The following is a 23,699-nucleotide window of genomic DNA, read 5'->3' as shown; positions in this document are numbered from 1 at the left end:
GGCTCTCTCCTGGGAAGGACGTCCCACATGAGCATGGCAGCTCTCTGGCCTGGAAGCACAAGATAGTTCTCACCAGAGAACGCCATCGTGCCAGTCTGCCAAAGAGAGGTCTGCTTTTGAGAACGCTGCACAAGCCATAAACACGGAGCCTTGGGAGCCCTGTCAGGGAGGCTCAGGGCCCCGTCTTACCACCCCTCAGAGCAGCCAAGGGCGGCTCCGTCGGGTACCCCATGTGGTCACACCCTTCAGTTTGGAAATAGGGATTCTCTGGAGCCTTGTCTGGCAAAGAGGATGCTATTCACCCATCACAAAGCGTGTCCCCCCACTCTTCCAGTGCACTGCAGAGCAGGGTGGGACAATGGGCAGACGGGTTAGGTTGGCATTACTGTGGAAAAGTGACATCATCACTCAGCTCGAGCTTGTCCAAGTCCCAGCTGAGGGCAGTATGGGAACCTGGGTCCTGCCTGGAGTGAAAGTCCCCCTGACATGTGTCTTAGAGGACTGTTGGCTTTTCCCAAAGGCAGAACAGTGACAGAAGCGAGATGTGTGTAAACAGAACTCTGAGGAATCTGCTAACATTCTTCCTGTGCAGTCTGGTTGTTAGCTGACTCACGGCAGCACCAATAGATTCTAATTAATCCCCTGCAATGAACCCTGGGAGAAGGCCTGGGATTAAGGAAGTTCCCAAAGGGTGACCCCACAGCCCTGTATTCTTCATCTCCCGCAGAGGGAACAGCACCTCAGCCCGGCCAGTGTCTGCTTCCCCACTGGGGTCTCTCGCCCACTAGCCCAGTGATGGGGCTCTTGCGGTCCTGAGGCAGCAAGGTGAGGTTATTAAGAGGTCACGTTCAGGTGGATGAGGAAGGAGGCTGCTGTCTGGGGCTCTGGGCTACCAGGCAGTTTTCAGTAAGTGAGAAGTCTCCTGCCCCACTGCCAATTTCCTCAGCTTGTCCCTGTTCTTTGCCACCTGAGCTTGCACCAGCCCATAAGTAGAACAGAAGGGGAAAGGGGTGCAGAAGCCAAAGACAGCCTTGAAAAATGTCTGCTCTGCTCAGCTGGAGCCCACGGCTGCATGTGCCCATGTCTCCACAGGCCAAGCATCTAAAAGTACGCCTAGGACTTGTTGGGGATCATGGGACAACTGCAGCTTCCTGGTCCCAGACAAATACGTGGATTTCGGACCAGACCCCACTCTGTCAGGCCTGTGTCAGGTGGGGCTGACAGAACTCTGAAGGGTCTTCCCTCCAAAAGTCACATAGTCCTGGCCCTTCAAGAGGTAGAGGGGGCCCCTTCTGCCTGGGCTCCTAACATGAGCTTCATGCTGAAGGCCACAGGTCCCTTCTGGACTTTGGCACAAAAGCCTCTTTCTTTTTGCTTAAGCTGGGGATAGGAAAACTTACTCCCATCACGGATGTTTGGTTCCACACTGAATCCTCCACATTCAAGTTAGCCTCAGCAGGCCAATGCTTCAGTCACATCCACCAAAGTCCAATCCAACTGACTGGACTTGATTCCTTTCTCTAGAACTGGTAAGTCACTTGAGTCAAGTGTGACCTTGAGCTTTCCAGCCCTCTGGAGAGGCCCCGCCCCTGGCGAACAGAAACGACATTTTTCTACAATAATCGAAAGTCAATACTGGCAGGAACTTCCTCCAGACAAACAGGCCCACACAGGTGACCGACCCAGCGTCTCTCAGGGAGCTGGGAGCAGAGCCAGGCCCCCTGGCTTCCCAACCCAGAGTTAGAAAGCATCTGATCCTTCATCAAAATAAATACTAACAGGATCACCAAGTTACCACAGTCCATAACGGGGAGGCCTCATTCCCAGTGGCTTTGCCCGGAAGGCTGTACATTTTCTAGCTACAGGCTAAATCGCTTAAAAAATTGAAAAGCCGGAATGTTCCATTCAGAATGCGGTCCCGTTAGGTGACAGGCTCTACTGCTTGGCCCAAAAGTAATCAATGTTTATCGGCTGCATAAAGGATGTTGTAGTGGGATGTTTTATAGAGCAGGTAAACGGAAGGGCTGGCTGCCTCAGGGAACACGTGGTGGTTCAGCGCGGTGTCCATCTCGTCTACGTACTCCACCTGCAGGGCAATGTTCAGTGCCTGTGACAGGGCTGTGATCTGGATGTGGTCACACTCCATGGCCATGGGCTCCACTTCCTGCAAAGGCCAAAACGAAAACAAACACAAGCCCAGTTTAGGAGGGAAGGCTGACAGAGGGCAAGGATCAAGTTCAGCCTGGTTGTCATGGTCATGGGCCAAATCCCCTAGGCCGGGAAGTAACCGTCACACAACTCATGAGAGAGGTGCCAACATGACAGTCTAGGCAGTTCAAACCCACCCAGCAGCACCGTGGAAGAAAGGCCTGGCGATCTGCTCCCATAAAGATTACAGCCCAGAACACCCAACTGAGCAGTTCTACTAGAACACATAGGGTTGCTGTGAATCGGAATCAACTTGATGGCAACGGGGTTTTTTGGTCCGAGAGGAAGTAACCTGGCTAGAAATTGCTAGAATTGCAAGACGTGAATCCAACTCTTTTTGATTCCAGACCCTTTTGTTATACGTAAGAAGAGAGCAAGGTCTTTGAGGAATCTGGGAACGGGGGCAGGAATTCCTTTTCAGGTTGGGCTCCCTAGTGCCCAGAAGCAAAGAATTTCAGAGCTGAGAGGGGCACTGCCATCAGGGACTCCAAGCTTAAGTGCTCACAGAGGCCAGGTGAGTGAGTGTGTGAGTGCGGGGGACGTGGAAGAGCAATGGAGAGAGGCAGAGGTGGTGGCCAGCTGCGTGGGGGCCCCAAATAAAGGGGGCAGCGGCTGCTCGGCTGCCGCTGATGGTTGCCACGAAAGAATAAGGGTCCGGGGGCTGGATCTTCTGATGTCTCACAGGAAAATTGCCCAATTTTGAAATGTTGGCAACTCCTTCAAATAAATACCTTATATCCTAACCAAAGTACGTTTTGGGGTGAATGTAACTGCAGCTGCTACTCTGCACTTTTGTAAGCAGTCCAGCCCCAAGCCCTTATTTTCCAGATGGGAAAACTGAGTCCCAGCAAGGGGAAGTGGCTTGCCCAGAGCCACCCAGTCCAGGTAGCTCAGGTAGGACTTGTCTCCAGCTTCCCAATCTAATGCTCTTTGAATTGCAAATGGAGCATGATGCACAAGTCCCCTGGCTGGCGATGGTGGCCCTAATATTTGTTGGGGCTGGAGACAAGAGCAGAGCCCGGTTGGGGTGGGGGGGCGAGTCCCCACAGCTTGAGAACCCTCTGCGTGTGGCCCGAGGACCCACATGAGCACAGAAGTCTTTGATGTCCATCTCCTCATCGATGAAATGTCGGAAGAAGTCTGCCCGGTTCTTGATGAAGGCGGAGGTGAGCAGACGCAGGAACTGCACGATGCGGTCCGAGGCGCTCTGGTCGTTGAACACCTTCAGCAGGCTGGACACCGAGCCGTCCTTCTCCACCAGCTCCACCACACTGTAAAACTGGTCGCCCAGGCCATCAGCCAGGGTGGGGCAGGTCAATCCCCCTCCCTCCACGGGACTCCTCAGCCGGCATTTTCCTCTTTAGAGCCTCGAGTTGAGGTATTAAAATAAATCCACCTGAGATTCCTCCAAAACTAGGTAACCAGGGTTAGAAATACTGTGTAACTAGCACTTTAGCCCAGAGTCACATCTAGGGAAGGGGTCCCTGGGTGGCGCAAATGGTTAAGTGCTTGACTACTAGGCAGTTCAAATCCACCCAGAGGCACCTCGGAAAACAGGCCTGGCGATCGGCTTCCGAAATGTCACAGCCTTGAAAACCCTATGGAGCAGTCCTACTCTGCACACATGAGGTCGCCATGAGTTGGAATCAGCTAGACAAGTCTAGCGAACAGCAATTGGCATCTGCCTCCATCACTATCGCGGGTGGGCTTCTTATGTAGATTCAGAGCGACAAGGGTCTGAGACTCGTCCAAACCTCAGCCCTTCTCTAATCAGATGGGGAGGGCAGGGGAGGAGGCCTTGGGCAGTCTCCCAGCCTGAGAATCCCAGAGGGAGGGCAGGGCCCTAGGGCTCCCCACCCCCACACTTGCCCACATGCAGCAAGCTGCCCTAAGTCCTTCCCCCGTCAGCAGGAGCCAGAGGGGCAAACCACAGAGTGCAGGGCCGGAGGGGCTCCAGCCAGCACCTGCCCCTTCTGCTCTGCCAGCGTGGAGGGACCCGGTTCTGCAGCCACCGGGGCCCAGCTTAACTCACAGCATTGAAGAAGTTTCGGAACTTGTGCTCCTCAAAGCCGGCCGCCAGAAGGTCATTTGGGGTCTGCAGTACACGCTCCTTGAACCTAAAGGGGAAATAGAGGGAGCGTTGGATGACAGTGTTCTTCCCACACTCCACCCACTATGACCCCCCAACAGCTGGGAAGGGTGTTGTCACGAAGAGCTGAAGGACCTACCACTTTTCAAAGTGTTTTGACCTGGGCTCCACACTGATTTGTTCTGTTCGCCCCTCTGTGAACAACCCTGGGAGGTGGGTGTTACACCCATTTCACAGACGAGGAACCGAGGTAACCACTCCCTACTCCCAGACTTGTTGATTCTACCACTCAAAGGTCTCTTGACGCTGTCCCTCCTTCCTATCCCCATGGTTCCTGCCTTCTCATCACCATCTCTGGCCTGAGCCTTTCTCCCCAAGGAGCTCTGGAGTGACCTACCATAGCCTTCTAGTTAATGTGTCTACTGAGCCCTACTTCCCCTAGGACAGAGCTCAGCAGGGGTGTTCAGGGCAAGGCCCTGCCACCTCACCAACCTCATCTCTAGTTCATCCCCAAACCTTCCACCCCACTGCCATCACTGTCCCCCAAGAGCTTTTTCTCCCCATTAGCACCAGCTGCTCACACAGGCCAAGTGTTAGATTCTCAGGCTGGTTGTTAAACAGCCATTATCAAAAATCAATTATGCATACTTAAAATTTATAAGTTATGCTAAAAAACAAAGACAATATTCACAACTCATCACTTCCTAACTTTACTATTATCTATGCTAAGGTTATTCATGCCTATCTCTATGGTGGAAACATTATATAACGGTATGTTATCACACCAAACCAAAAAACCAAACCCATTGCCATCCAGTCGATTCTAACTCACAGCAACCCTGTAGGACAGAGGAGAACTGCCCCATAGGGCTTCCAAGGCTGTAATCTTTACATAAGTAGATTGCCACATCATTCTCCCATGGAGCGGCTGGTAGATTCGAACTGCCTGCCTTTTGGTTAGCAGCGAAGCTGTTACCCACAGGGCTCCTTGTGTTATTGCACAACCCTTCCCAACTCCCAGTTCAGTGGCCTCATTCCAGTAGCTTGAAATAGTGATAGAAGTCTTTACACCACAGGAACTGGCAAACACAACACATCAGGGCTTCCCCCCACCGCGAGAGCCAGCTGGTAAACTTTGCCAGCACGCCACTGCTCTGCCCCGCTTTTCCCTCTGGCAGACTCTTAGCCACCCTCGAGGCCTGGCCCCTTCTCTGTGAATTTTTACTCCCTAAGTATTGCTGGTTGGTTTCTCTCTGCTCCCACTGCAATGGCCCTGAGGACACAGCCCCTTGCTGAGACCTGCCCTGGCACTCGGGGGGCGGGGGGGGCACGGTGAAGAACCTCCTGGCCCCTGGCCCCAGGACACGCAGTTAAGCAGCGGCTGTGAGACACAGACACAAGTAACTGGTCCGTGGAGGAAGGGGCGTATCCCACCGGAGGAGGACAACGTGGAAGGCACTGGTGACCAGTTAGAACGCACAGAACACAGTGGCTCTGCTGACCAGCCTCGCAGCCCTGGGAAGTGAGCCCGGACTCTGACGAAGACGAAACGGGGAGAAGCTTCCACAAGCGAGTAAAAGGCACAACGAGAAAGTTCTGAGGCTGCTTCAGACTCTGCTGTGCTCGAGGAAAGGCGCAGGTGCCTTGCTGAGAGGGCGGACAGAGGTGGTGGCATACGGAAGGGAATGGTCTCCTAAGACAGAAGGTGGGGGATTTTGTGCCTAAAGGGAACCTGGCCCCTGGCTGGCCAGGATGGTGTGGGGCAGGAGGGAGCGTGAAGTGGGGGAAATGAGCTTCTGGCCGCAGCCCCACCAGTAAGCTGCTCTATGAGTCTGGGCCTCAGTTTCCCTCCTGTACAGAGTGGGTAGTGGGTAATTACAGTGCGCCTCCATTGCAGGGCACTGAACAGAGGTGATGGTGTGTACGGTGGTCTTTATTGTTAACCTTATTCGTCTTGCCGTTGCTGTATTGCTGCCACCAACCGCTCAGTTCCCCTTGGGGTCCAGGCAGGGATTTGGTGGGTCCGTGCTGGCCCTGCAGCACCCCTCATCACCCCTCCATTTCTGTCTGTATCTGTGGCCTGGGTGGCCCACAGCCCTGGGCACTGGCGGTGGCATCAGGAGTTCCTGCTATTCACCAGGGCTTCTCCGAGGGCCGGTACCAGCCCTGCTCTTCTGGCCAGGGCTTGAGGACTGTCACTCTGTCCCCACAAGGCTGTGATGTGCACAGCTCTGTTCCTGGCTCTCCTGTCCCCATCCCTCCTCCCCTCCCAGGGCCACCCACCCCTAAACCCCCATCTCATTCCTCGTCAATGAGTGTTGACCCCGCTGTGCGGGGCGCTGCGCTGGGTGCTGGGGATACAGAGACGAGCGACACACAGTGGCCCGACCTCAGAGCAGGGCCGCTGCGCTGTACAACTCCGGAGACACGGGCCACGGGGAGGCCAGAGCTGGGGTCATCTCCACAGGGCAGTGAGGGGGGCAGACTGAGACAGCTGGCTCCATCCAAAGGGGCCCAGCCAGTGTGCCACCTGGGAAACAATCTGAAGGATTCATCCAGAATAAGGGCGGGGGCTTCGTTCTCGACTGGGGTGATTTCCTCTTGGGGGACGTTTGGCAATGTCTGGAGATGTTTTCGATTGTCATGGTTGTGGGGAGGGAGGTGCTACTGGTATCTAGTGGGTAGAGGCCAGGGATGCTGCTAAACATCTCGCAATGCACAGGGCAGCCCCCACCATCTAGAATTATCTGGCCCCAAACGTCGTAGTGCTGCTATTGAGAAACCTGCCCTAACCAAAGGGGTCCTCACACGGAGACCCAGGACAGCGGCAGCAGCTCTGTGTGGGTTTTCTGGAGCGTGCAGGCGCGTGTCGCCAATGAGGGCAGCCCTTGGCCTCCATCCCATCCTCCAAGGGCTGTGAGGCCCCCAGAGACCGGTTCTCTTAGCCCCTGGCTACTCAGTGTCATCTGACGAGCAGCACTGGCGTCTCCTCGGAGCTTGTGAGAAATGCAGAGTCTCAGGCCCCACCCAGACCCGCTGAATGCGCATCTTAACAGGTCCCAGGCGATTTGCACAAATACTAAAGGGCAAGAAGCCCTGAACTAAAGCAGGAAGGCCTACCAGGGACGCTCTGGAGCAGCTTCTGGACAGAGACCTGGCGGCATTAACATCTAGCTCGAGGCCTGACCAGCTCAATGCCAAGGTCAACAGACACGATGCAGACACGAGGCGACACTGCTTGGTCTGTTTTCTTTTTGCAGTGAATCACCAGGCTGACTCAGACCTGGAAGGCCATCGATCCTACCCACTGGCTTCTTGTTGCCCCATCTCAACCACAGCGGGCAGCTGGGCGCCCCCAACATCAAACACTTCTGTCAGGCAGCTCTCCAGCGAACTCCCGGGGTTAGGCAGGCAGAGGAGAGGCCCCGGGGGAGTCTCAAGGCTGACCTCGCACAGAGAGCAAAGCCAAAAGCATCAGCAACGGCCCACGGGAGGCCCGACGCCCACTCACCTGAGGATCTCCCTGCTCTTCCCCAGCAGAGACTCCAGGTAGGAAAAGCCCAAGGCCCTGTAGAAGCAGTTTCCGTCCCCTTTGCTCTTACGGATCGCAGTGAATCTCTTGCTGAGTTCCTGCCAGAGAGAGGGGGAAACGTGGACCTCGAGATGGCTGCGTCAGGCTCCCCCTCCCCCCGGTAACACCTGCCCCTCCTTTCAGCCCAGGCTGTCCTTCCCCAGTCTCATTCATGCGTCCTGTATGCCAGGCACCGAGGAGTTGTGGACAAGAGTCCTGGTCCCGGCCCTCAGGCAGCCTATGGTCTGGGGGTGGGGGGTGGGGGGGTGGGAGCTGAACAAGCAAACAGCAGCAACCGGAAGACAGGGGAAGCTCGGGGCTGGGGGACCACGGCATACTGGTGTCTACACCAGACATCAGAAGTCCAGGAAGGCTTCCTGGAGGAAATGACACTGAGAGGAGCAGGAGTTACCAGGAGCAGGAGTGTGTGTGGCAGTGGGGGGTGGGGGAGGAAGGGGCACGTGTGAGCAGAGAGAACGCCTGGTGAGGGGTGGGGTGTTGAGGTCATTGTGGCTGGGGCAGTGGAGGAGGCTGCAGGGCTGCTGGAAGGGCCTCCTGGGGCATACCACGCAGTTCTGCCCCATCCTGCAAACACTTCTCAAGAGGCGGGGCCCTCCCCACCCCTCTTCCTGTTCTGCTCCTAGCTGGCAATTTCCCTCTGAAATGGCCACGAATCCCCCTTCCTGCCTCGTGGGGCTACAGGCAGGGTTTGGACAGACAGAATGGTTTTCAAGGGGCGGCGGGATTCCTGTTATACCACAACCATCAGAAGGCTCAGAGCTGACCCCGGCCACCTGGAGGCAGGCTGGGAGGGGAGGAGGTGCTTCTTGGAGACCCTGCCCTCCTCTCCCAAGAGTGCTCCAGTGGACGGAGGTCTGTGTGCCGCCAGCCCTTGTTCCTGCCCAGAAGTGTTCCCTGTGCCCGTGTTTGGATCGCAGGACGCCCTGCCCCTAGGCCCTGATGGACATGGGGCCCTAGCGGGGCCGACTGGAGTCCCTTAGGATCAGTAATTGGGACCCAGCGACCGTGCTGTGTCTCTGTGAGGGAACTCAAGGGGACAAAGGTCCTGTAGGGCTAGGGCAGGCTTTCTGCCACCTGCCAGAAAAGCACCTTCTGCAGAAAGGGAAAGTGTTGGCCATTGTCAGGGAGAAGCAGCATGGTGCTGCCACGGAGATACAGACAGGAGAGGGCAGCCAGCTCCTCCCACTGCCCTTGTTCTGTGAGCTGCTGGAGAGGCTTTTACTCCGGAGAGGTAACTTAGTGTACCAAAAAAAAAAAAAAAAAACTCCAAACTCGTTGCCATCCAGTCGATTCCGACTCATAGCAACCCTATAGGACAGAGAAGAACTGCTCCAAGGAGCGGCTGGTGGATTCGAACTGCCGACCTTCTAGTTAGCAGATGAACACTTAACCACTGTGCCACCAGGGCTCCTAAACAGTTTTCACTGAGGCAATTCTGACCCATGGCAACCCCATGTGTTTCAGAACACAACTGCGCATAGGATTTTCAATGGCTGCAACTTTTCAGAAGTTGACAGCCAGGTCTTTCTTCTGAGGCACCTCTGGGTGGATTCAAACCACCAACCTTTCAGTTAGTAGCCGAACGCTTAACTATTTGCACCACCCAGTGTAGTGGTTACAAATGTGTCTATGAGGTCAGGCTGCCTGGGTTCAAATGCCAGCTCTGCCACTCACAGGTTGTATGACCTTGGGCATGTCATTTAATTCCTGTGCCTCAGTTTCTTCAGCTGTAAAATGGGAATAATGATAATACTTACCTCACTGAGATGTAATGAGGTCTCAATGAGTAAATAAGCACTTAGGATAGTGCCTAGCTTGAAAAAAAAATGCTATTTTTTGCAACTAAAGGACTCTGTGTTAAAACAAACACCCAACATAAAACTTTTCTGGGAGTCTTTTAATTTGCTCAGGAGCCAAGTCCAAACTAGTATAAGCCCTTTTTGCTTTCAACGTGCACCTCCTTCTCTGTTCCCAGCTCTAGTCCATTTAACTTAGAATCTTCTTCTCCCTCCCCTCTACCTCACCTGGATTTTCCGCTGGTAAATCCTGTTTTCAGGATGATCCCGAAGAATGGATAGAATGTCACATTTTTCTGATATTAGGTTGAAAGATGTTTCACTCTGAAAGATGAAGAAAAGCTGAGACAATTTCAAAAGCAACCAATGGAATTTCACCCAGCTGATATCCTCTGAACTGCTAGTTAAATAAAATAATAAATAGTGACCTTCCCACAAAAGGCATGTATGAGTATATAACCAACCTCCTAGAGGTATGCCTGGAATTCCATGTTCCTGGGACAGGGACAGTCAGCACCATCACATAGAGGCATCCTTGGTTATAAGGAACCTCATCTTGTAGCTTCCAAACTGATTCATTTTATAGAATATAAAACCTCAAACTTAAGGAACCTTCATGCTGAAGAATGATATATCCGTTTGTCTCCTTCTGTCCTTCCTGTCTCATCCATCCATCCATCCACTCACCCAGCCACCCACCCACCCATCCATCCGTCCATCCGTCCATCCGTCCATCCACCCACCCATCCATCCAACAATTCCTGAACATTCAGCATGGGCCAGGAACTGTGTCAAATGCTAGAAGTAGAGGTGATAAGATATAGCCATACCCATCAGGGCTCACCACCTAGGGGGGAAAACAATAATGACGCATTATAAGAGGTCACATTGTGTGGCTCTGGTTTACAGAGGGAGGTCCCTTACAATGGTCTGGGGGTGCCAGGGAAGGTTTCACACGCAAAGAGCAGATGGGATGGGGAGGGCAGTTTCATGCACCACCTACTGGTGAAAGTTCATAGTGCAGCCCAGCTGTGCCTCTCGGTCAATTCCAACCTGGAAAGTAAGCCCTCTCCTAGAGGAGTCAGGTCTCTGTGGGGCTGAGAACAAATCATCTGGCAGGGAGGAGGGAACGGCAGAAGGAAGCTCAGGGGCCAAAACTACAGGAGACATCTCTGTTCTACCAGCCATCTTGCCGTGGGCCTTGTCTCTGCCATATGCTTTCCCTGCCAGCTTCAGACATGGGGGAGATCCGCTCCCTCCATCTGCCTGGAAACAGCTCTGGTTTTAGCATGAAAACAATGTAGGAGAATCTGGTGTTAAAGCCCCTTACAGCTTATACTGTAGATAAGTAACGCTGTTGAAAGGCAATCCTCTTGCCTGCACGCTCCCCAAGGAGCCCCTTTCTGCGCAATAGGTGTGCGGCTGGAAAGCTGACATGAATTGGGAGTTTTGAAAATGGAAATCTCATTTTCCATCCATTTATCACCGTCATTTTTGACACTTAATGGTTGCTGAAGCTAGCCACTTTCATTTCATGCCTCCGCCCACACGGCCTCCCCAAGTTGCCCCTCGGCTTCATCACTGACTGGTAACGATCTCCACCCAACGCCACCCTGCTCATAGAGGAGGGGGTACAAAGCCCTTTCTCCATCTGGAGAAACAGAGAGCTGGGCCATGAGATTCTACAGTGAGGGTTACCCACGTCTCCACGTTGGACAGACTCCAAACTTTTGTTTGATGATGAGCTTCTTTGGCCTCGATTTACAAGCCCAGCATCCAGGACAGAGGAGAGACACTGGGATTGGGAAGGGGCACTTCTAGGGGACTTGGATATCCCCAGCTATGAGTCTCCAAAGCCACACAGTGTCCCTTGGCACAGAACAGCTTGTTATACTGTCTGTGACCTTCAGTTCATTGTCCCACTTCCTGGGGCCTATCACAGGGCCTGGCATGGAGGAGGGAATAAGGAAATGTTTGCTAAATGAGGGAATGAAAATCCTATTTGTGCTTAGAAGCTCTATCTAAAAGCCACCTCCTCCATGAAGCCTCCCTGATCTCCCCCACTCCTCCCAAGTCAGGCTTCAGCTCTCCCTTGAACTCACACTTTATTCCTTTTCTTCCTTTCTGGTGGCTCCTGACACGCCCTTCCCCAGACTTGGGGGTAGTGGGGGAGGTAGGGTACCTTCCCAGAGGAAAGCTTCAAAGTAGAAAAGGATGGATTCGTTGTCCCAAAGAACAGGAGGAAAGGTGCTTCCAGAAGAGGGAACAGAGTGTGCAAATGCTTAGATGTGGGGAGAGGGGATTCTGAGTTTTGCTTCTGGAAGTTTTCATTCTGTAGCCACCTTTCTTTGCAAGAATAAGCCCGGCTTAGGCTCCTTCCTCCCTTCTGCTCTGACACTATGGAGGCAGGCTGGCAGAGCAGCAGGGAAACCTGATGTGAGGAGGAATCAGACAACCGTTCTGGGCAGACACCGTGGGTTGCTTTCCCATCATCCATCACTGCTTTCTTCCCCACTAACAGAATCCTGGTTTCACTCAGGGCAACGTGACAAAAAATGACTGGGTTAAGTCACGCCAATCTTGTCCCTCATTTTCTCATTTTCCCAGCTTCCCTTGCAGCTACGGTCTTACCAGACTTAAGAAAATCTGCTGGAGGCTTCTGGGACAGCTTTTAGTTTTAGATAAAAGGAATGGAGATGGCATGTCCCATTCCTCCCCTCTTCTTCCTGCCTTAAATGCAGATGCAATGTCTCCATCACAGCAGCTATCCTGTGACCATGAGGTTGAAAACCAGCACAGGGAGGAAGGTTTGATGATCTGCTGCTACCCTAAGTTCAACATGTATGAAATAATAACAGGTGCCATTGTTGTGCGTCTCCCGTGTGCCAAGCTCTGGGACAGAGGCTTGCGATCTTCACTATCTCATTTAATTCTCACAACAACCTCGTGAGGTGGGTATACTTATATCCATTCTACTGACAAACAGAAACACAGAGGTCAGGTTGCTTGTGCTAGGAAGTGACTTAACACAGGTCTGTCTGATTCTGGATCCCATGGAAATCCTACCATGACAAACGGAGCTCAGAGCCCACGAAGTGGCTAGACCACAAAGGAACATTCTGAACAGGGTGCTCTGGGGCTCTCTAGACAACAGGCCAGGTCTCAACCTCCTAGCCTGGTAGACAGTGCAGTTCTCCATCTAGCTGGTCAGAAAAGCCACCTTGGGGGCGAGGGTCTCTAACAGGGTTTCACCATCTCAGAGTTACTCATCACAGGTAGAATGAGACGGCTTACAGTTGGTGCTCAGACATGGTGTCAAAAGACATCAGTGACGTGGAAAAGTTCTTCTCTTTTCGATTTCCTTCAAGCCTTTTGAGACGTCAAGGAGAAAGTCAGCTTCTAGAATACCTTTCGAATTTGCTAGTCTCTTGAAGAATGAGAAGCCTCTGGCTTGGAGCCCAAAACAGTTCCATTTTCTTTGCATTTATTTATTTTTTTACTTAAAACAAGCTGGCTTTCTTGACTTCAGTGGCAAATTTATAAAAAGTTAACATGTTTTGATCTGTCCTAAATCATGGAATATTTACATTATTAACATAATAAATAAAAACTGCTGGTATGCAGTTAATTTTGTACTCATACTGTACATTAATAAAGCAAGTATCTCAGGGGTCTCGTAAGTTTCAGGACTAAAAACCTAGCCTGCTGCCTTGATCGAATGACATGATGACAAGCAGGTAATATTTAAAAACAGCAAAGGTACTCACGTTACAGCATCCCCTTCTCGCTCTCTTTCTGTCTCACTCACTTACTCAGTCTTAGTTCATTCCAAAATCCCATCACTTATTTCACTAACAATCTGTTTACACTTTATATAAGCCTTGTTGTTTTTACAGCCAGATGACTTAAGATGATGGCTTAGGCCTTTTCAAACAATGGATTAAATAGCAAATTATTCCACTGCTAGGTGTATACCCAAAAGAACTGAAAGTAGGGACTCAACCAGATACATGTGCAGTACTATTCCCAATAGCCAAAAAGCTGAAACAACTGAGTGTCCATCAACAGATGAATGGATACACAAAATAGGGCGTATCTGTACAATGGAATATTACTCAACCATAGAGAGAAGTGAAGTTCCGATATATGTTACGACATGGATGAACCGTGAAAATATGCTGAGTGAACTAAGCCAGACACAAAAGGACAAATCGTGTATGATCCCACTTACATAAAATATCTAAAACAGGCAAATGCATAGAGAGAGAAAGTAGATTCGTCCTTACCAGGGGCTGAAGGCAGGACAGAATGGGGAGTTATTGCTTAATGAGTACGGAGTTTCTATCTGGAGTAATGAAAAAGTTTTAGAAATAAATAGTGGTAATGGTTGCAAAATATTGCAATATTAATGCCCCTGAATTGTCCCCGGACACTTAAAAATGGTTAAAATTTTATATAGATTTTACCACAGTTTATAAAATGAAGAGAAGAAAAGCAACACAACTATACTGAATGCTGTTTGTCCTTGGACTGCCCAAAACAAAAACGAAAATGGCGGAGGAGTCACAGCCAGAGAATGAAGTAAAATCGGTTATATTTTTTCAGCAGTTTCTGAGAAGATATCAAAAGAGGAGTGGAAAGACGTTGAAGGAATTTGTCTTAAATATGCAGAGATGAGAACTTAAATGTAAAAGGCTGCCAGCAACAGTAAGATGAAGAATATTTAAAGGTAGATTAGGAAGGGAAAATGAACCTTTCTAAATTTTCCATTCTCCATAGTAGTATAAACTTTGCATTTTTAACAAATTTACTTAGGCTACTTACAGCAGTCAATTTAAAGAAAAAATATGAAATAGTGGCTCAGGGGGCCTCTCCGCCACTGAGAACAGAGGTCCTCACATTCTCGGTTTGTAGGGCACCCTGTTAACATGGCCTTTGCAAAGGACTTTTTTTCAAGATTTTTCCCTTCATCCCCATCCCTGTTTCCATTCCTGAACTCCCTCAGTCCCCCAAGGTGGTGGTTGTGTTAGCTGCCGTGGAGTCGATTCCAACTCATGGCACCCCCACGTGTAGCCCCACTTGTTATGTCTTTCAACATGCCTTTTAAAAAATGTAGTGCTGCCTTATGTATGCATGCAGTCTTAAAGTTCCACACGTATCATTCTATAGACATCGGGTCCTTCTCGGCTGCCCCCCACTCAATACTATGGAAGATCTACCCCTGCTGACGAAGGGCCCCAGGGTCAGCCTCCTCCATCCCCAGATAAAGGACCCGTGGTGGTACCTCCAGCGCCCCCTAGTGGTCCCGGCTGTATTTCTAGGGGCACATGGAGGGCAAGTGGGTTTCTGCCTTGGCGGCTTCAAGTCCCCACCTGGTTCACCTTCAGAATGACCCAAGCCAGCTCTGACGGCAGCCCCACCCCTGGGCAAAACTAGAGCCTCAAGCTCCAGGGAGAACCCCAGCACAGCCTCAATTTACTGGCCCGTAAACCAGGTGCGATGCTCTGGATTTGGACTCGGCTGACTCTAATGAGTGTTTTGTTCTGTTTTCTAGACCGTGGCTGAAATTTTCCAGGATGTTATGGAGAGAGAACAGGCAGGCCTCAATGACTGTGTGACCTAACTCACCAGGCCACTTGAAAGGATTTTAGCCCTTTAATTGCTGGTTTGCAAATAGATGCTAATTGATTAAGTCAGGTGGAGAGCACCTCTGCTCAGAAGGAGCAGGCTGAGTGGAGGCAAGTATATTTCAAAGTCAGGAAAGGACGTTTCTTTAATCACTGGCTTTTCCCCAGCAATCCTGGGAACTAGCAGGAAGCGGAAGGCTGGCTTGGTGCTCAGACCGGGCTGGAGCCCTTGTCGAGAGCCTGCCACTCAATCCTTTCCCTGGACACCTGCTTTCCCGGGTCTCCCTGCTATGGTGCTTACACCTGTCCCATCACCATCAGCTCCTCCGTCCCTAATTCATATACTGAACACCACCCACAAACCTGCAGAAAGTAAGATTCCCCACTTTTGTTTTTTCTCCAAAACCTCTCTAGATATCTAAAACCTGTCCACCGAAACACCAAACCAAACCCATTGCCGTTGAGTTGATTCCGACTCATGGGATCCCGTGTGTTATAGTGTAGAACTGTTCCATAGAGTTTTCTTGGCTGTAATCTTTACAGAAGCAGATCGCCAGGTCTTTCTTCCATGCTGCCGCTGAGTGGGTTCAAGCCGCTGACCCTTAGCTTAGCAGCTGAGTGCAAACTGTTTGTGCCACCGGGGAAAACCTGCCCACAGAGCCCAAGGATTCCTCAACCAGCCTGACATCAGAAAAAAGCCCCAGCCTTCACCTAAATCCCAATTCATGGGCGCAGCCAGGTTGTTTGTGGTATTTGAAGCTCTGAATGTTTCTGGTCAAGATATCTCCAAGGGAAGCCAGAGAGAGGTCCCCAAAGCCAGAGCAACACGGGAGCTTCCACCCGACAGCCGCTACACCCCTGCCTGTGTGAACTCCATGCACCCACCACTGGGCGAGGATCTTCAGGTACCCACCCCACCAGAAGACGGGCCAAGCTGGAAGGTATGGGCTCGGGCAGCTCCCTCCCACAGGCTGCGTGCCTCTCTCCCTTAAAGGCCTGTCCCATAATCCTCGCGATAGCATGTGACGCCAAGCGGGATCCTCAGCAGCTCCAGTGAGTTCTCAGTGGCGCCCCTCCAGGAATAGAGACAGCTCAGGGTTTGGATCCAGTCTCTCCAAGCAAAGTGAGAGGTCCACCTGGATAATCCAAGATGATCTCTCCACTGCAAAATCCTTAACTTAATCACATCTGCAAAGCCCCACTGTCCACTGTTGTAGATGGAAGTGTGTCCTTCAAAAATGGTGTTGTAAATCCTAACCCCTCCACCTATGGTTATAATCCCATTTGAGAATAGGTGTTCTTTATTACGTTAATGTGGTATTATTAGTGCAGGGCATGTCTTAAGTCAATCTCCTTTGAGATATAAAAGAACAGATGAAGCAAAAAAGCAGAGATGGTGAAAGACAGATGTCACGCCACATGAAGATCCCCAAGGAACCCAGAAACAGAAGCTCAGAAGAGACAAGGACCTTCCCCCAGAGCAAGAAAGCCTTCCCCTAGAGCCAGCGCCCTGAATTTGGACTCCTAGCCTCCGAAACTGAGAAAATAAATTTGTTTGTTGAAGCCACCCACTTGTGGTATTTCTGTTACAGCAGCCCTAGATAACAGGACAGCCATATAAGGGAACTTATTCACAGGTTCCAGGGGTTAGGATGCAGACATCTTTGGGAGCCACTATTCAGCCGACCACATGGCCCTTCTCTGCTCTTCAGCTCAGAAAACAGAGAGGGCCTGCCTCTGCATCACGTAATGCTGGATTCTCACAACACCCTTCCAGCTGACCCTCAGATCTTCATTCCCAGCCCTGACTGCTCCAGCGTCCAGTGGCCATCAGCCACTCGCATGTCTGCCCAGCATCCCCAAATTAACATGCCCCTAACTGCTCTCTTGGAACCCTGGTGGCTCAGTGGTTAAGAGCTTGGCTGCTAACCAAAGGCCGGCAGTTGGAATCCACCAGCCGCTCCCTGGAAACCCTATGGGGCAGTTCTACTCTGTCCTACAGGGTCGCTATGAGTCGGAATTGACTTGATGGCAAAGGGTTTGTTTTTGGTTTCTAACTGCTCTCCTAGGCAACCTGGGTAGCGCAAACGTTGAAGCTCTTGGCTACTAACCGAAAAGCTGGTGGTTTGAGTCAATTCAGAGGTACCTCAAAAGACAGGTCTGGTGACCTACTTCTGAAAAATCAGCCATTGAAAACTGTATGGAGCACAGTTCAACTGATACACGTGAGGTCCCCAGGAGTAACTGGTGTAACAGCTCTCTCGCTCCTCTCTACCTCTCCCCAAGTCTTCCTCAGCTCCACAAAAGACCCCTGCATCCAGCTAGTGCTCATGCCAAATACCTCTTCCCTGGTCCACTCTGCTCCTGGGGCCGCTCCAGCCACCACCACCTTCCCCGGTGTCTTAGTCATCTAGTGCTGCCATAACAGCAATACCACATGTGGATGGTTTTAACGAAGAGAAGTTTATTTCCTCACAGTAAAGTAGGCTAAAAGTCCAAATTCAGGGCATCAGCTCCAGGGGAAGGCTTTCTCTCTCTGTCGGCCTTCTCATCAGTATTCCCCCGGACTAGGAGCTTCTCCACGCAGGGACCCCGGTCCAAAGGACATGCTCTGCTCCTGGCACTGCTTTCTTGATGGTATGAGGTCCCCCCGTCTCACTGCTCACTTCTTTTATATCTCAAGAGATTGCCTCAGGACACAATCCAGTCTTGTAGATCAGGTCCTCCCTTACTAACACGACTGCCACCCATCCTCCCTCATTAACATCATAGAGGCAGGTTTACAACATACGGGAAAATCACACAGTACCAGGAATCATGGCCTAGCCAAATTGATACACACATTTTTTGGGGGACATAATTCAAACCATGACACCCGGGGAGGCTGCAACAGCCTCCAGGCTTCCACTCTTGCCCCTGTCTCAACCTGTTTTCCACAAGCAGCCAGCGTAAACTGCTTTACACGCCCTTCCTTAATACCTCCCGCTGGCTGCCCTCACTTAGAGAAAGACTCAACCTTTTGAGGACAACCTCCCAGGTCCTACCCCAGTTGGCCCTTGCTCACCTTGCTTTCTCTGGGCCCCAGCCACATGGCCTGCTTTTTGTTCCTCCAAAAAGATAAATTCATTCCAACCACAGGACCTTTGCACATGCTGTTGCTTCTGCCTGGACTGCTCCTCTGCCTCTCTGCATGACTCAGAGAGGCCTTCCCTGACCATCCTGGGCCTAAACTGCCCTCCCTATCACTATCACCTTACCTTGTTTTATTTCTTCAGGGCATTATCTAGACCATGGGTTCACTTGCTGACTTGCATACCGTCTGTCTCCTTCCACTAGATGTCAATCCATGAGGCCAGGGGCTTTGCTTTGTCTGCCTGTCTTGGCCAGGTCCCCCGTATACCAAGAGAACAAGTGAACAAATGGATGAGCTGGTCTCTGACTCCCGCCTGGCCACTTCCAACCCCCCGTCCACTCCATTGCCAGAGAGACCTTCCAAGTCAACCATCTCTTACTTACTAAACATCTGTCATGATTCTCATCTTCAGAATAAAACACAAACCCCACAGCACGGCACATTCTGATCCCACTAATTCTTCTAGATTCTTCTCCCCCCCTCCCTGCATCCACACAGGCTGCTGGCCTTTCCCAGAATATCCCCCTCTCGACCATGTTCCCAGACGTTTAAGCATACCGTCCCCTGACCTGGGGTGCCGTCTTCCTCAAATCCTTCCTAAACGCTCCTATATATCCTTCAATGCCTGGCTCAAAAGCCCTCCTCTGTGAAGCCTTCTCCAATACTTCCTACTCCCTCAGAGCCCTCTTGGCTTCCTGCTGTGCTCCCAGAGCCCTTGGTCAGGCCTCTTAGGTCATGATCAATAGTCAGAGATTGTTGTGTGTCGGTCCAAACAGACAACGAGCTCCTAGAGAGGGCAGGGACCCCCGCTTTTCGTATCACCACCCAGCAAGGGGCCTTGAGGGTACCTATCAGGGGCTTGTCTGAGAAACGAAAGAATGATGCTGTGGTTTTGCTGTCCATGCCTGATACTCACTTATTTATTCAACAAGCATTAACTGCACCCCGAGCAAGCACAACGAGACCCCTCACTATCTGCAGCCCCTGCCAGTGACAGCTTAGGCCTGGACTTCACCCATCCCTCTCCCATCCTCCCAAGGGGCTTTGTGTCTTCTACCTGGCACCATTCCTCAAGCTTAGCCCAGGGACTTTGGAGTGGGAAAGGAAAGAAGATGCTGTATTTTCCAGGGACATGTTGTTAAACTCCTCCACCCGCCACATACACACACTCACTTTTCGATCCACGCCATGTAAATTCAAACATAAGAAACCACCACACAGCCCCAGCATGATGCCTGGTACACAGTAGGCGCTCAATAAATGCTTCGTGAACAGACGGAACAGGCTGGCACAGTCTCTGCCCCACGCGATGCAAGGCTGCCGTGCTATTTAGTGAGTAACCACCCTATCCACCTCCAAGGTGCCCAAGCCTCCACTGACAGAGGCGTGCTGGGGGTGGGGGGTGGCACTTAATTAGGTGTCACTGCTGTGCATTTGACTCCATCTGTCCTCTGACTTTCGGTCTCCTGAGTCAGGCCAGGTGGGCAGGATGGAGTCAGTGGCCTCGCTGTGCAGCACACAGGGCAGAAGGTGGGGTCCCAGCTCCTACCGCCCCTGTTGTGCTGTCAGCTCCCTGGTGTCAGTCAGCCAGAGGACATGCCAGCCTTCAGATCCTGGGTGGCCAAATCCTTCATTACCCCAGCTCCCAGCACTTCCTGTGGGTAGGATGAAAACACCTGGGCCCCCTTCCAGAAGCAGCAGAGCCACGTGACCCCTTGGGCACAGCGTGGAAGCAGGAAGCTGGTACCTCCAGATACCCAGAGGCCCCCAGCCGCCCCACTGGCAGGCTGGTTTGTCCGGGGCAGCCAGCTGCCCATGCCACATCCAGAACATGGCAGGTCATGACCAGGCTGTGACCCAGGTGCCTGTACACACCCATTTCCAGGACTTTGTTGTCACAGGAAAAGCCACAGCTAATTGCCTGGGGCCAAACATGCCACATGCATTACGTGGTCCTCCAGCAGCCCCATTATGCAGATGGGCCAAGCATGCCACATGCATCATGTGGTCCTCCAGCAGCCCATTATCTAGATGGGCCAAGCAGCATTGCGCAGGGAGATGGCCAACCAAAGCCTCTCAGTTACTAAGGGGCGGAGGTGAGCTTTGAACCCAGGGCTGTGTGACCCCAGGCCAGTCCATCTGCCCTTATACTGTATAGGTTTCTTGAAGCAGAGGGGCTCAGGGTTGGAGGGTTTTACAGGCCACCTCATCAAGTCCCCTGCAGGGTGCCTGGCCCCATGGCAACCTGGCAAGTGGACTGATGTAACACAGAGCAGTGGACTGGGAGTCCAGAGCCTTGGGTTTAGCCCTAGGTTCACCACAGTCAATGCTGGCCCATTCCCCGCCTGGGCCTCAGTTTTCCCACTTTTCCAAGCCTGGGTTTGGGCCTGGCTCAGAGGGCCTCTGGGGCTCTTTGTGCTCCAACAGGATCTGGATCCTTCTCTAGTCTTTGCTTCACTGGAACCCTAACTCATGCGCCTCACAACTTGAAGCAGCCTCTCCACGTGGGCCCCAACTCCCAAAGAACGTGCAGCTGCTCAGGAAACAGGCAAGCCGGCCACCGGTGCAAGCCCTAGGTCCACTCTCGGGGGCGCGGGGCTGGGATGGGGTTCTGGTGGCTGTGGGGTGTGTGGGGTCGTGGGCTGCCGGATGGGGGGCTACTTAACGAAGAGGGGAGGATCCCTAGCCCTGGAGCTCCCCTGCCCCTGGTCCGTCGGGGGCGCCTACCTTGGGCTATTGGGGCGACACCCTCGGGGTCACCCAGGACGGAGGCCCTGGGGGCGGGGGTCCTTGGGGCCAGGCTGGCTCCCTTTCGCTGGGCGTCCACAGGGGACAGCAGGGCGCGTCCAAGGAAGGACCGGGTCCCCTGGCATCCGCCTGGACTCAGTATTCTCGGGGGTCCGAACGCGGCGGGAACGATACAGGGCGCTGAACCTCGCACCCGTCCCCCGTCCCGAGAGTGCACATGCGCCCGGGTGGCGACCCCGCCCCTCGCGCCCCCTCCCCGCTCCCCCTTCCCGACTTCCCCCCACGACCACTGACCATAGTGACTGGAGCCAGGTCCCGCCCCAGCAAGGAGCGATCCGGTGCGGGAGGGCGCCGCGGAGGCACTGGCCAGCTCCGCGGTTGGATCGGGCGGCGGGGCCTGGAGGGCGAGGGGGCGTGAGGCGAATACACCCGACCGCCCCGCAAACCAGAGGGTAGACCTCGACTGTGTCCCTGCAAGACACACGCCCCGCGATTGACGTCTGAAACGGGCAATCAGAAGCCGGGACTCAGGACGTCACAGAAAGTGGGTGGGACTTCACATTTCTTCAGCCTATGCTTTAGGGCTCATTTGACAGGGTACCTCCCTCTTTTAAACACACAGGAAGCTTTTAACTAGCAAAGGAGTTCGCCCAACCCAGAAAGACAGGTCCTTGGTTGTAAAGGCTGAGGGGCTTTTGACAAAAACTGCAAACTGAGGTCTTCTGAAAGATTAGCTGGCCCTCATAAATTAATAAACAAGGTCACATAAGTATAGTTTGCTCAAGATCAGAGAACAAGGCACGGAGGAAACACGTTTCCAATAACATTAAGTTAACCACCTGTCTCTGCGTAGCTTCTAAATAATAGTTCCCCCTCTTTCAACTCATGAATCAGTAGGTTTCCAGGCATCCAATTAATACTTGTTGAATGAATGAATTTCCAGGCTGGTTGACTTTGTGGTTCTGGTATTGTATGGATGGATGTATATGAGACACAGACAGTGAACCAGGTCTGAGTGACTCACGCTGCGTACAAGCTCATTATTACCGGACACCAAACATATTTATCATCCAAAGATCCATTCACCAGCCCCTGGCCCCTGGATGATCTGCTTTGGATGGGGACTCCAGTGCACGAGTGTTTACGGAGTCGTCTTCCTCTGCACTGCTCCCTTCCAGCCCCAGGCACCAGGCTATGCTTAGTAGACAAACATCTGTGTCTTCAAGTGTTTTTCATTTACTCGGGGAAGGAGAGGAAACGGGGGTCAGGTGAGGTTCAAGGAGCAATAACGATAATCACAACAATGGACTCAAACATACCAACGATGGACTAAACAATAGCTAACTTTTATCGAGCACTTGCTGTGTATCAGACCGTGTCCTAAGCACTCTCCATATATTATCTTTTCTCACAGCTAGCTTATGGGGGTTGTTGTTGTTAGTTGCCCTTGAGTCGATTCCAACTCATGGCGACTCCATGTGTGCAAAGCAGAACTGCTACATGGGGTTTTCAAGGCTGTGACCTTTCAGAAGCAGATCGCCAGGCCTTTCTTTTGAGGCACCTCTGGGTAAGTTCTAACTGTAGTCCAGCACTTAACCACTTGCACTAGCCAGGGTAGGTCCTATTATTATCCCTATTTTACAGATGAGGAAACTGAGGCACAGACAGATTAAGCTCCTTGCCCAAGTTCACACAGCATCCAGGGGGGACTCAATGCCAGGCAGCCTGACTCCAGCGCCGGTTTGTAATTCGCTCTGCTGAGGAACCATGCACAGGACCATAGGGGTTGTCTCCTCCCACGGCCCTGCTTGTTTTGGAGAGGCGCTGCTTTGTTTTTTACAGCAGAGGAAGCCAAGGCTCAGAGAGGTGACAGGACCGAGCCAGCACGGCTCAGCTAGGAGGTGGCCTAGCTGGGCTGCATCCTGGGACTTCTGCCTCCTTGTCCAATGCTTGCTCCAGGACTTGTTTGGGTTCCCTGGGGCTGCGTGGTGAGCAAGTGACTGAGCCAGGTGTGGCCCCGCAAGGTGCGTGTGGGATGCAGGTGAGGAGCCTTGGCTATCGAGGTCTTTGCCTGGGGTCTGGTCTCTGAGGCCTTTGGGGCTTCTGGGAGGAGGAGGAGAAGTGAACTGAGGCTTCCAGGCCCCCTGGTGCTGGGCCACACTAAGCCCTGAGCCCTCAGCCCCGTGTACTCCCCAACGCAGGCCACGGCAGCTCCGAACCAGCTGCCATTGCTATGTAGAAGGAACACTGGGCTGGAGTCCCCAAGCAGCCCTGGGCTCTGCTGCTCCCTGCTGTGTGGCCCCAGGCAGCTGCAGGCCCTCTCTGGGCCTCTGGTTCCTCACTCAGTGAGAGGGATGGACACTCTGGGCAGTTAAAAAAAAAAAAAAAAAAAGAGTTAAAATATTTTTAGCAGTGAAGTCTTTAAAAACGAAAACACAGTCTTACCTAGAATCTCAGTATACGTGCTCGGTTATTGGAGGTCAACTGCAACTTGAATAAAACCATT

The 23,699-nt window shown here is 52.2% G+C and overlaps 1 protein-coding gene across 1 annotated transcript; it reads right to left on the bottom strand.

Annotated features, from left to right (window-relative positions):
- Positions 1–1,952: 1,952 nt before the first annotated feature.
- Positions 1,953–21,532, bottom strand: OTUB2 (OTU deubiquitinase, ubiquitin aldehyde binding 2). The gene is made up of 6 exons (XM_023731664.1): positions 21,488–21,532; positions 9,914–10,009; positions 7,809–7,927; positions 4,241–4,325; positions 3,293–3,487; positions 1,953–2,164 (listed from the first exon to the last, which is right to left on the bottom strand). Exons 1-6 carry the CDS (start codon positions 21,488–21,490, stop codon positions 1,958–1,960), a joined length of 705 nt encoding a protein of 234 aa, XP_023587432.1. The 5' UTR covers positions 21,491–21,532; the 3' UTR covers positions 1,953–1,957.
- Positions 21,533–23,699: the final 2,167 nt, after the last annotated feature.

Source organism: Trichechus manatus, unplaced genomic scaffold (genome assembly GCF_000243295.1).
Source record: "Trichechus manatus latirostris isolate Lorelei unplaced genomic scaffold, TriManLat1.0 scaffold00045, whole genome shotgun sequence".
NCBI lineage: Eukaryota > Metazoa > Chordata > Mammalia > Sirenia > Trichechidae > Trichechus > Trichechus manatus.
The sequence above is the reverse complement of the archived record's forward strand: the minus strand, read 5'-3'. Positions and strand labels throughout refer to the sequence as shown.

Excerpts from the sequence above, each read along its gene's own strand:
- OTUB2 (XM_023731664.1), bottom strand. Across the intron at positions 7,928-9,913 it reads TTTACCAGCGGAAAATCCAG|GAACTCAGCAAGAGATTCAC; the intron begins GTGAGGTAGAGG and ends TCTCTCTGGCAG. Across the intron at positions 3,488-4,240 it reads TCCGAAACTTCTTCAATGCT|TTTTACAGTGTGGTGGAGCT; the intron begins GTGAGTTAAGCT and ends CTGGGCGACCAG.